Raw genomic sequence first — 13,694 nt, 5'->3', positions numbered from 1 at the left:
GTGGTTAGACGTCAGGTTTTGGCCTGGTTGTGTAGGACTACATCGAGAAATATTGCAGTTTGCTGGCTACTTCAAGGTCTTTCTCGGCCCTTTTGCTGAAGTCAATCCCGTACACTGTTGTATAATGTTCTAACTCAACCTGACATATGATATCTTATCAATTAATGTGGCATAGGGAGTTAGGCCTGGACTCATACTGTAATTTTTTGGTGATGCAGAATAGGCATGTGCATTTTGAGAGAAATCCCCTGGTATCAGGGTCTTCAGGACAAAATAGTCTGCTACTCTATTATTCATGATCTTTCACGTGTTCTACTACCTAGTACATACTCATGCATATGTCTACTGGGATAAAATAACTGTTAAAGAAACATTAAACATTTTTGATAGCAAACATTACAAATATGCTGGCACCAAAATGTATAGATTAATACCCCAAATGTAGCATACATATTGTCTAACAAGACTTCCAAACTGTTTCACATGTAGTTTGAGTGCTCAGAAAGGAATGCATGCATAGCCTACTAATGAAGCCTAGTTAGATAAATCTAACATTTGTCATCTTGATACCCAATTAGAATTATTAACTTTGATCATATCTATTGAAACCCACCCTTTTATTACCGCTTTGGACACGTGACCAATGATCAATGAGGACCACGTGACCAATGAGAAGGAACCAGCACGCCCGTAGAGTCGGTGCCATGGTAACGGCTAAATGCGCTACAAACTGAAAGGAGAGAAAGAGAGGGACAACTATTGGTGACTATTCTGTAAGTTTAAAAACAAATGCCAATGCCTGGTTAGTAGGAATATAAAGAACCTAGAACTGAGTATAAAATGTTTGAACTGGCTTGATAATGTAGACACATTTACTGACGTTTATAGCTAACGTTAGCTAGTTGCTAACGTTAGTTGGTTGCTAGTATAACGTTATTGTACTGTTTGCCGATTTGAACGCCAGACGAAATATTGACAAATTTGGATGGATTCAATATACCTTCGTTACCAATAATAATAAATTACTCAGCCAAAGTAAAGACAATTCTAGCTACAGTGCTGAAGAACTGTTATCTCTGCGCACAGGCTGTAAAAACACGAAATAAATTACTTTTGAGCACTGTTTACCACCAGACTTGCCAAGTAACATAACTTCAGCAGGGAGGAAGAGAGAGGCCCAACTCCGCGGGAAATCTCTCATTCAAGCAGGTTTCGTTTTTTCGCCCACAATGAATTCGTTTTTTGTATGGCGATTAATGAGAGAGTGATGAATTTGGTCAACAAAAAATGAATGGTTTATTTGCTAAGTTATTGAGGTTTATTTGATCGAATAGAAGTTTCGTAATGCTTAAGTTGTTACGAGTGTACTGATATAAGTAGGATACGAGACATCCAGGTGTTGTGCCGAACATCTCCCATGTGCCAGAATTCTCCACCCTTCACGTTCTTCATTGCTGCGACTTGCTTGCTTGCTAGTTGATTTCTGCTCTTCACTCCGTTGTCAGTTTAGCTTACATTTCACTGATCTAAGTAGCAGAAAGCATTTTTGACAGTAGTTTTCGGATTGGAGATTTGTTTCAAGAGTATGTGGCGGATCAAGTTTATATGGCGCCCTGGGCGAACTCCCCTTCAGTGCCCGCATCCCGGGGCGCTCGTGTCCCGCCCCCGGCAACAGACGCCTCACAAGTCCTCAACTTGCAGCTCCAACCAGTCTCAACGTAAACAGTGAAGAGGCGACTCCAGGATGCTGGCCTTCTAGGCAGAGTTGCAAAGAAAACGCCATATCTCAGACTTGCCAATAAAAATAAAAGATTAAGATGGGCAAAAGAACACAGACACTGGACAGAGGAACTCTGCCTAGAAGGCCATCATCTTCACTGTTGATGTTGAGACTGGTGTTTTGCGGGTACTATTTAATGAACCTGCCATTTGAGGACTTGTGAGAGGTCTGTTTCTCAAACTAGACACCCTTATGTACTTGTCCTCTTGCTCAGTTGTGCACCGGGGCCTCCCACTCCTCTTTCTATTCTGGTTAGAGCCAGTTTGCGCTGTTTTGTGAAGGGAGTAGTACACAGCATTGTCTGAAGAAAGGTGTTTGTTTCTGCCCATTTTGAGCCTGTAATTTAACCCACAAATGCCAATGCACCAGATATTCAACTAGTCTAAAGAACACAGCGTTGTTTCAGAAAAAAAGGCATTTGTTTCTGGCCATTTTGAGCCTGTAATCAAATTCACAAATGCTGATGCTCCAGATACTCAACTAGTCTAAAGAAGGCCAGTTTTATTGCTGCTTTAATCACCACAACAGTTTTCAGCTGAGCTAACATAATTCCAAAAGGGGTTTCTAATGATCAATTTGCCTTTTACATGATAAACTTGGATTATCTAACACAACGTGCCATTGGAACACAGTAGTGATGTTTGCTGAAAATGGGCCTCTGTACTCCTATATAGATATTCTATAAAAAATCTGCAGTTTTTAGCTACAATAGTGATTTACAACATTAACAATGTTTACACTCTATTTCTGATCGATTTTATGTTATTTTAATGGACAAACAAATGGCTTAAAAAAAACACGGACATAAGAGCGTCTGCTAAATGACTTAAATGTAAATGTAATTACTAAGTGATAAAATCATTGATATGTTTAAAGATAATGATTCAATAATTCTACCCTGAAACGTAACCATTAGCGAGTATAGTTTATGTTGCATGTATAAGGAATACTTAAAGTATTAAACACAAGTCGATTTAGGTTGGACTGGGAGAGAGAGAAATGTGTGTGTGCCTAAGAAAACACAGAAGAACAGTGGTGAGAACTATGGAGAAGGATAAAACTCACCTACTGTTTGTGTGTATGTACAGTATGTGCGTAGGATACCTACTGTTTGTGTGGAAGTATGTGCGTAGCTATAAAATGGATGTCTTTGTATAATGGACTTCAGAACGTTCTCGTGAATAAACTGTACTATCTTTTTGCACAAGCTGAGTCTTTGACTAATTGTTATTAAACCCATGGTCTTACAGATCTCAGAGATTGGTCAGAGCTATTGATTGTCAGTTATTATCATTGGGATTGAAAATTCTCGTGACACTAAGTGTACCCAAACTTTTGAAGGGTAGTGTATCTACTAGAATAAAGACTCTTAGTGAGTCTGTCTTGTTGATTTCTAAATAAATGAATGTGTTCATATTCAACAGGATCCGCTGTATTCTCAAATGAGCTAAACAAAGAAAGATCCAACTTTGCAATGCCCACCTCCAAGGTTCAGGCATCCCATGCGGCTCTGCCAAGCCTGCCTCTGAAAATACCAGAGGGATTCAAGAGCAAAGTGGTGGCACCCAGGAATCCCAAACTAGTTAGAAGAGAGGATATGCCTAAAAAAGTGAGTACATTCATATGGAGTGTATGTTTTTAATATACACATGACTTGCAGCTATTATTGAATATATCCTCCTACTTCATTATTCATTTATATATATATAAAAATGTGTCCCTGACTTTGAAATGAGTCCAGTTCTATGTTTACTTATTGATGAACTAACTGATGGAGAGATGTTATTATGGGGGAAATTAAGCAGAATATGTGTTTGAGTTGACCTATTCTAAAAGGGGAGAATAATAACATTCCAGGAATATGTCTGTGGTCAAGGATGGACATTTTTATTTAATGATCACTCATGGATTCTGTTCATTGAATTGCCTTTCTCAATGTAGTTGACACCATCCGCTTTTGCACAAGAGATGTCTCAATCTACGGAGGAGCGTCTGGCAAATACACATGCGATGCACCCACCACGCATTCTAGAGCTGATAGACATGACTGAGACCACTCACCAGAAGGTAAAGTCTATGCAAATGCACTACAACAGGATTTCCCAACTTGCGGCCTACAGGCCGAGTTTGGCCCGCGGGTGATTCTACAAGTTTTCTGAGCAAAAATAAATACATTTCCAAAGTATTCCCACACATACTAGAAGGATACAGTATATGTGATTGTATACAAATGTAAGCAAGGTTTGAAATTATTATGTTTTAGTCTAATATTATATATGTTTAGGCTCAGAGGTCACGTTAATGCAGAATTTAGTTTTTCACATAGAACAAAATATATAAAACGCATAAGAAATATCTTGCTGGCCTCCTGAGTGGCGCAGTGGTCTAAGGCACTGAATCGCAGTGCTAGCTGTGCCACTAGAGATTCTGGGTTTGAGTCAAGACTCTCTCGACAGCCGGCCGCAACCAGGAGACCCATAGGGCGGTGCACAATTGGCTCATCGTCATCCGGGTTAGGGGAGGGTTTGGCTGGCAGGGATGTCCTTGTCCCATCGCGCACTAGTGACTCCTGTGGCGGGCCGGGCGCAGTGCACACTGACACAGTCGCTAGGTGTACCGTGTTTCCTCTGACACATTGGTGTGGCTGGCTTCCGGGTTAAGTGGGCATTGTGTCAAGAAGCAGTGCAGTCTCTTGGTTGGGTTGTGTTTCGGAGGACGCACGGCTCACGACCTTCGGCTCTCCTGAGTCTGTACGGGAGTTGCAGCGATGAGACAAGACTGTAACTACCAATTGGGGAGAAAAAGCGGTAAAAGAAGGGGGGGGGAATGAATATCTTGAAGCGTTTTGTAAAGGCAGATCTAAAATGCTTCTTATTGTAATTTCTGCTCGTCATCAGACCGACGTTAATTTTTTCCACTCTGATGAGAATTCATGAATAGGCATTCTATGAGCAGATGTGTAGCTACCTTTCTCCTGTACTTTGGGTGCAAGATTAACTTTCAGCAAAACATTAGGAAATGTAGCTGGCTACATGAATTCTAAGATAAACATTAGAAATATGATGGCCATGCAACGTTTTTGAAAAAAATACCTTGCTTTTTCATTGTAAGCTCATTTACTTGTGTGGCTGCTAGCCGAATAGCATTGCACCTCTGTTATCATCTGATGAAAATGAAGATATTGTCTGTCGAATGTGTTGTACTAATATATTTTTTGTGAAGGAAAACCATTGTTGCATGCCACGATCACTCGATTGTATTTTCTGTGAAGGAAAACCATAGTTGCATGCCACGATCACTCGATTGTATTTTCTGTGAAGGAAAACCATAGTTGCATGCCACGATCACTCGATTGAAGGAAAAAATCGTATAAAGTGTCATGTTTGTCATTTATTATCATGTCTTGTCCCTGTGCTCCCCATGCTATTCGTTTCCCTCTGCTGGTCTTATTTGGTTCTTTCCCTCCTTCTATCCCTCTCTCTCCCCCTCCCTCTCTCACTCTCTCGCTCTCTCTTCTCTCTATCGTTCCGTTCCTGCTCCCAGCTGTTCCTATTCCCCTAATCATCATTTAGTCTTCCCACACCTGTTCCCGATCCTTTCCCCTGATTAGAGTCCCTATTTATTCCTTTGTGTTCCGTTCCTGTCCCGTCGGTTCCTTGTTTTGTATTCACCATGCTGTGATTGTGTTTCGCCCTGTCCTGTCGTGTTTTTTGCCTTCATCAGATGCTGCGTGTGAGCAGGTGTCTCGGTCCACTACGGCCTGCGCCTACCCGAAGCGACCTGCAGTCTGTGGCCGCTTCTCCAGTTATTCCCCTCTACAGACTAGAGGATTTCTGTTATTCCCTGTTTGGACTTAAATAAACTCTGTTTCTGTTAAGTCGCTTTTGGGTCCTCTTTCACCTGCATGACAGAAGGAACCGACCAAGGAATGGACCCAGCGACTTCAGACGCTCGTTACACTGCCGTCGAGATCCAAGGAGCCATGCTCGGCAGACACGAGCAGGAATTGTCTGCTGCTCGCCATGCCGTGGAGAACCTGGCCGCTCAGGTTTCCGACCTCTCTGGACAGTTCCAGAGTCTACGTCTCGTGCCACCTGTTACTTCCTGGTCTGCCGAGCCTCCAGAACCTAGGGTTAATAATCCACCTTGCTACTCCGGGCAGCCCACTGAGTGCCGCTCCTTTCTCACGCAGTGTGAGATTGTGTTCTCTCTCCAACCCAACACATACTCTAGAGAGAGAGCTCGGGTTGCTTACGTCATTTCACTCCTTACTGGCCGGGCTCGAGAATGGGGCACAGCTATCTGGGAGGCAAGGGCTGATTGCTCTAACAAGTTCCAGAACTTTAAAGAGGAGATGATTCGGGTTTTTGACCGTTCAGTTTTTGGTAGGGAGGCTTCTAGGGCCCTGGCTTCCTTATGCCAAGGTGAACGGTCCATAACGGATTATTCTATTGAGTTTCACACTCTTGCTGCCTCTAGTGAGTGGAACGAGCCGGCGCTGCTCGCTCGTTTTCTGGAGGGACTCCACGCAGTGGTTAAGGATGAGATTCTCTCCCGGGAGGTTCCATCAGATGTGGACTCTTTGATTGCTCTCGCCATCCGCATAGAACGACGGGTAGATCTTCGTCACCGGGCTCGTGGAAGAGAGCTCGCATCAACGGTGTTTCCCTGCTCCGCATCGCAACCATCTCCCTCCTCTGGCTTTGAGACTGAGCCCATGCAGCTGGGAGGGATTCGCATCTCGACTAAGGAGAGGGAACGGAGGATCACCAACCGCCTGTGCCTCTATTGCGGAGTTGCTGGACATTTTGTTAATTCATGTCCAGTTAGAGGCCAGAGCCCATCAGTAAGCGGAGGGCTACTGGTGAGCGCTACTACTCAGGTCCCTTCATCTAGATCTTGTACTACTATGTCGGTCCATCTACGCTGGACCGGTTCGGGTGCTACATGCAGTGCCTTGATTGACTCTGGGGCTGAGGGTTGTTTCATGGACGAAGCATGGGTTCGGAAACATAACATTCCTTTCAGACCGTTAGACAGGCCTACGCCCATGTTTGCCTTAGATGGTAGTCATCTTCCCAGTATCAAATTTGAGACACTACCTTTAACTCTCACAGTATCTGGTAACCACAGTGAGACTATTTCTTTTTTGATTTTCCGTTCACCGTTTACACCTGTTGTTTTGGGTCATCCCTGGCTAGTATGTCATAATCCTTCTATTAATTGGTCTAGTAATTCTATCCTATCCTGGAACGTTTCTTGTCATGTGAAGTGTTTAATGTCTGCCATCCCTCCCGTTTCTTCTGTCCCTACTTCTCAGGAGGAACCTGGCGATTTGACAGGAGTGCCGGAGGAATATCATGATCTGCGCACGGTCTTCAGTCGGTCCCGAGCCAACTCCCTTCCTCCTCACCGGTCGTATGATTGTAGTATTGATCTCCTTCCGGGGACCACTCCTCCTCGAGGTAGACTATACTCTCTGTCGGCTCCCGAACGTAAGGCTCTCGAGGATTATTTGTCTGTGTCTCTTGACGCCGGTACCATAGTGCCTTCTTCTTCTCCGGCCGGGCGGGGTTCTTTTTGTTAAGAAGAAGGACGGTACTCTGCGCCCCTGCGTGGATTATCGAGGGCTGAATGACATAACGGTTAAGAATCGTTATCCGCTTCCCCTTATGTCATCAGCCTTCGAGATTCTGCAGGGAGCCAGGTGCTTTACTAAGTTGGACCTTCGTAACGCTTACCATCTCGTGCGCATCAGAGAGGGGGACGAGTGGAAAACGGCGTTTAACACTCCGTTAGGGCATTTTGAGTACCGGGTTCTGCCGTTCGGTCTCGCCAATGCGCCAGCTGTTTTTCAGGCATTAGTTAATGATGTTCTGAGAGACATGCTGAACATTTTTGTTTTTGTCTATCTTGACGATATCCTGATTTTTTCTCCGTCACTCGAGATTCATGTTCAGCACGTTCGACGTGTTCTACAGCGCCTTTTAGAGAATTGTCTCTACGTAAAGGCTGAGAAGTGCTCTTTTCATGTCTCCTCCGTTACTTTTCTCGGTTCCGTTATTTCCGCTGAAGGCATTCAGATGGATTCCGCTAAGGTCCAAGCTGTCAGTGATTGGCCCGTTCCAAGGTCACGTGTCGAGTTGCAGCGCTTTTTAGGTTTCGCTAATTTCTATCGGCGTTTCATTCGTAATTTCGGTCAAGTTGCTGCCCCTCTCACAGCTCTTACTTCTGTCAAGACGTGTTTTAAGTGGTCCGGTTCCGCCCAGGGAGCTTTTGATCTTCTAAAAGAACGTTTTACGTCCGCTCCTATCCTCGTTACTCCTGACGTCACTAGACAATTCATTGTCGAGGTTGACGCTTCAGAGGTAGGCGTGGGAGCCATTCTATCCCAGCGCTTCCAGTCTGACGATAAGGTTCATCCTTGCGCTTATTTTTCTCATCGCCTGTCGCCATCTGAGCGCAACTATGATGTGGGTACATTTCATTCCCCTCGCTAAACTTCCTTCCGCTAAGGAGACGGCACAAATCATTATTGAGAATGTATTCAGAATTCATGGCCTCCCGTTAGACGCCGTTTCAGACAGAGGCCCGCAATTCACGTCACAGTTTTGGAGGGAGTTCTGTCGTTTGATTGGTGCGTCCGTCAGTCTCTCTTCCGGGTTTCATCCCCAGTCTAACGGTCAAGCAGAGAGGGCCAATCAGACGATTGGTCGCATACTACGCAGCCTTTCTTTCAGAAACCCTGCGTCTTGGGCAGAACAGCTCCCCTGGGCAGAATACGCTCACAATTCGCTTCCTTCGTCTGCTACCGGGTTATCTCCGTTTCAGAGTAGTCTGGGTTACCAGCCTCCTCTGTTCTCATCCCAGCTTGCCGAGTCCAGCGTTCCCTCCGCTCAAGCGTTTGTCCAACGTTGTGAGCGCACCTGGAGGAGGGTGAGGTCTGCACTTTGCCGTTACAGGGCACAGACGGTGAGAGCCGCCAATAAACGCAGGATTAAGAGTCCAAGGTATTGTTGCGGCCAGAGAGTGTGGCTTTCCACTCGCAACCTTCCTCCTACGACAGCTTCTCGTAAGTTGACTCCGCGGTTCATTGGTCCGTTCCGTGTCTCCCAGGTCGTCAATCCTGTCGCTGTGCGACTGCTTCTTCCGCGACATCTTCGTCGCGTCCATCCTGTCTTCCATGTCTCCTGTGTTAAGCCCTTTCTTCGCACCCCGTTCGTCTTCCCTCCCCCTCCCGTCCTTGTCGAGAGCGCACCTATTTACAAGGTACATAAGATCATGGACATGCGTTCTCGGGGACGGGGTCACCAATACCTAGTGGATTGGGAGGGTTACGGTCCTGAGGAGAGGAGTTGGGTTCCGTCTCGGGACGTGCTGGACCGTTCACTCATCGATGATTTCCTCCGTTGCCGCCAGGATTCCTCCTCGAGTGCGCCAGGAGGCGCTCGGTGAGTGGGGGGTACTGTCATGTTTGTCATTTATTATCATGTCTTGTCCCTGTGCTCCCCATGCTATTCGTTTCCCTCTGCTGGTCTTATTTGGTTCTTTCCCTCCTTCTATCCCTCTCTCTCCCCCTCCCTCTCTCACTCTCTCGCTCTCTCTTCTCTCTATCGTTCCGTTCCTGCTCCCAGCTGTTCCTATTCCCCTAATCATCATTTAGTCTTCCCACACCTGTTCCCGATCCTTTCCCCTGATTAGAGTCCCTATTTATTCCTTTGTGTTCCGTTCCTGTCCCGTCGGTTCCTTGTTTTGTATTCACCATGCTGTGATTGTGTTTCGCCCTGTCCTGTCGTGTTTTTTGCCTTCATCAGATGCTGCGTGTGAGCAGGTGTCTCGGTCCACTACGGCCTGCGCCTACCCGAAGCGACCTGCAGTCTGTGGCCGCTTCTCCAGTTATTCCCCTCTACAGACTAGAGGATTTCTGTTATTCCCTGTTTGGACTTAAATAAACTCTGTTTCTGTTAAGTCGCTTTTGGGTCCTCTTTCACCTGCATGACATAAAGCATCTGCTCTCTGCACCTCTCTCTCTCTCTCTCTCTCTCTCTCTCTCTCTCTCTCTCTCTCTCTCTCTCTTTTGCCCCTTTCTACCTCCAGCGTTTTCTTGCCTCTGTAATACTAATGTTAGCTAATATAATTATTTTCCAACCAGCTTGTCCTTAAATCAGAGCCCATCTTCTGAAATTGTATACAAAATTAAGTCAAATAGGATGAAGGGGGTTCAAGGCATTCTCTTTTTCACTTACAAGCTGGTCGATTGTGTGGAGTAAATTTCCACAGTTGCAGAATACAGAATGCATCATCATTATGAGATGGTCATTTTGACAGAATTGATATTAAGTTTATGAACCAGGCCTGTAAGCAGCCTTCCCTTAGTCAGCATTGTCTGATGTGACCTCCTACTGTAGTAGTAGAGACCATCTAATGCAGGGGTGTCAAAGTCAAATGGACGGAGGGCCAAATAAAAATTTTAGCTACAAGCCGAGGGCCGGACTGTTCGAATGTTCATTGAATTTTTTTTAAATGACGCATATAGTCTAGTGAACCTAATTGAACCTACTGAAAACCTAACAAATATATTCCAATATGATCAGATAAATAAAGCAATATTTTCTTATGGCTCTGTCAGTAATCTTTAATTTTCAACAGACACAAAAGACAAATTTCCTTTATATAAAAATCGCCATAACATGAACATTAAATGAAAGAAACCGGTATTCAAGGCACCATCAGTAGCCTATATTTTCTATTTTAGCAAAAGTGGGCTAAATTTACTTCAAAGAAAAAAACAATAATAGCAATTTTCTATCATCCACTCAACTGAAATATTTTTAAAATATAATTGGATTGAAATACAATAAAATAAAGTGCAAAAATCTATTAATCAAAAACAACACTTTGTTTAAGGAGAAGTAACATGCAGTGAAAACAAATATTAAACTTTAACTTTTAAACTTGAACTGAGTAAAAACTCTAAATATGTGATTGCACAGTAATGTTCACTTGTTTGAGGTTGAGGGTGATACTTGGTGGTGTCCCATCTTTTCCACAAGTTCATCAATGTTCGGGGTAAGGCTCTGAGCTGAGGAAATCCTCAGAATTGAGTGGAGGTGTTCAGCAGTAGGTCGACTTCTGTGTGATGTTTTGTTCAAGTTCATCAAAGAAAACAGTTGTTCACACAGGTATGTGCTGCCAAACATAGACAACGTTTGAGCAGCCTGGATGCGCAGCTGGGGCATTGTGTCGGGGAGGAAACGGGCGAACTCCGCAGCACCCACTGCCGCATATTTTGCCCTCAGTGCATCATTGCATTGGAGGTCAATCAACTCCATTTGGAGGTTTGGTGGTGAGCTTTCCACGTCAACAGCAAATGGGTTACCGAGCAGTTCCAACCTGCTTTTTTGTGCTTCAAAGTCAGCAAATCGGCGTCGAAAGTCAGCGGCAAGCATACCTATTTTATCAGCCAACTGTGCGCTCGGGAACGCACTGGTAGAGAGCTTCTCTTTCATGGTCTGGCAGCTGGGAAAGTGGCTCAAATTTTCTTTCCGCATCTGCGTCTCCCACAGAGTCAGTTTGGTTTTAAATGCCTTCACTGTACTGTACATATCAGAGATGACACGATCCCGACCCTGCAGCTGCAAGTTCATTGCATTCAGATGACTCGTAATGTCACACAGAAAAGCCATTTCACACAGAAACATTTAGTCTCGGAGTTGTGTTGTGTCTTTCCCTTTGCTGTCCAAGAACAGACAAATCTCCTCACGAAGCTCGAAACATCTTTGAAGCACCTTTCCCTGGCTTAGCCATCGCACCTCTGTGTGATAAGGCAAATCACCATGCTCCGTTTCTAACTCCGTCAGAAATGCCTTGAACTGGCGGTGATTCAAACCTTTGGCTCTGATAAAGTTAACTGTGCGCGTGATGATGCTCATTACATGCTCCATTTTCAAGGCTTTACCGCACAACGCTTCCTGGTGTATGATACAATGATAAGCTGTCAGCTCACCTGTCGCGTTTTCCTCTTGCATCTTTTCCCGTATCTTCGCCACCAGTCCGCTCCTGTGTCCACACATCGCAGGTGCTCCGTCGGTTGTCAAACCCACGAGTTTTTCCCAAGGCAGCTCCATCTCATTTACACATCTTGACACCTCTTCATACAAATCATGCCCCGTAGTTGTGCCATGCATAGGACGTAAAGCCAAAAACTCCTCTGTCACGCTTAGGCTGGAGTCCACTCCGCGGATGAAAATTGACAACTGGGCAATGTCAGAAATGTCGGTGCTCTCATCCACAGCCAAGGAATATGCAATGAAATCTTTTCCCTTTTTCACAAGCTGCTCTTTTAGATTGATGGACAACTGGTCTACTCTCTCGGCAATGGTGTTTCTGCTCAGACTCACATTTAAAAAGAGTTGCCTTTTTTCTGGGCAAACTTCGTCACAAACTTTAATCATGCAGTTTTTGATGAAATCCCCCTCCGTAAATGGCCGGGCTGATTTAGCGATCTCTTCTGCCAAAATAAAACTGGCCTTGACAGCAGCCTGGCCTTGTGATTTGGCTTTTTTGAACAGAGCCTGTCGAGATTTGAGGCCTCGTTTTAATTCCTCTGCCTTTTGTAGCCTTTGTTCCATGTCCATATTCTTGTTTTTGTCCGCGTGTTTCGTTTCATAATGTCGTCTCAGATTATACTCTTTCAGTACCGCCACACTTTCTCCACACAGAAGACACACAGGTTTTCCAGCTACCTCCGTGAACAAATACTCCGACTCCCACCTTGTTTGAAACCCCCGGTTCTCAGTGTCCACCTTCCGTTTTGCCATTTTTGATGGGTATCTGAAAGTTAATTTTACTGTGATGCTGACAACTGCTGTGCCAATAAATATTGAAATGAAGCAGCCTACTGCTCGGTGCGTCACCGTTGCATTGTGGGAAATGTAGTATTGGTGCGTGTAAAAGATCTGCGGGCTGCCGGCTTGCTGCGGTCTGCGGGCCGGTTCTAATAACAAATCAAGATCATCCCAGGGGCCGTAAAAAACCTTCTCGCGGGCCGGATGTGGCCCGCGGGCCTTGACTCTGACATATGTGATCTAATGTAACTTAAACAATTGCAATTGTCTACAATTATTGTGTAATATTATTTTGTAATATGTGTGTTACTAAAGGCACAATGTGGCTTGCTCAAAAAAGTATGTTATTGTTCCTACCCTAAGAATCCTGTCTTTTTTACTTTTCCTCTGTGCTGTTCTCAGTTCTCTACCATTGATGTGGACCAGGCCATGTTCCAGCCATACCCCTCAGAGATTGTGTTCCAGAATTATACGCCCTCAGAGACCTATGAGATTTCACTGATTCTCCGTAACAATGACAAGGTAGGGCAGGGCGGGTTTGGGTACCAGGGAAGCGTGGAAGGTTGATGTGAGGCTGAGCGAGCAGCCATGTGGAGAGTGGTTAGTTCTGGAGGTTTTCTTGATCCATCTGAATTCCCAGTGATAATTGTATGGCGTACGTTATTAGGACACAATGCCCACTGGTCATTAGTTACAACCCCATATGTGCCACACCAATATGTGATTGGATTCTTCATTAAAAAGTGCTCCACTGCAAACACTCAATAAACTGTAATTAATCAGATGAAAGGGCTGAATCATGCATGGATGTATCATTTAAATGGGCTCGATTACAGTTAGAAAATATGTCTCTCCTAAAACCCTGTCATGGTGTCAGAGATAAGTCAAGGAAATATATTGTTAGGCGTAGTCTATACATTTAATGCATAACCTACCTAGGATTTAGAAGAAATATCCAAATGTAACTGTCAGTCCATTATAAAAAGGTGTAAGTGCATGAAATCTGGAGAAGTTCTGTTTTCGACACATGAAAAGGCATAACAATCTTTTTACAACTCTACAATGAT

At 44.5% G+C, this 13,694-nt stretch overlaps 1 protein-coding gene across 2 annotated transcripts in view; it reads left to right on the top strand.

The window, feature by feature from the left end:
• Positions 1 to 675: 675 nt before the first annotated feature.
• hydin (HYDIN axonemal central pair apparatus protein) overlaps positions 676 to 13,694 on the top strand; it is a 74,337-nt gene continuing 61,318 nt past the window's right edge. For both annotated transcript variants that reach the window (XM_046307270.1, XM_046307262.1), the window contains exons 1-4: positions 676 to 773; positions 3,205 to 3,389; positions 3,722 to 3,847; positions 13,030 to 13,149. In XM_046307270.1, coding sequence (XP_046163226.1) covers positions 3,255 to 3,389; positions 3,722 to 3,847; positions 13,030 to 13,149 — 381 coding nt within the window. In that variant the 5' untranslated portion in view covers positions 676 to 773; positions 3,205 to 3,254. The remainder of the gene's footprint in view (positions 774 to 3,204; positions 3,390 to 3,721; positions 3,848 to 13,029; positions 13,150 to 13,694) is intronic.

The sequence above is a fragment of the Oncorhynchus gorbuscha genome, linkage group LG02 (assembly GCF_021184085.1).
Source record: "Oncorhynchus gorbuscha isolate QuinsamMale2020 ecotype Even-year linkage group LG02, OgorEven_v1.0, whole genome shotgun sequence".
NCBI classification, from domain to species: Eukaryota; Metazoa; Chordata; class Actinopteri; order Salmoniformes; family Salmonidae; genus Oncorhynchus; species Oncorhynchus gorbuscha.
This window is presented reverse-complemented; position numbering and strand designations above follow the sequence as displayed.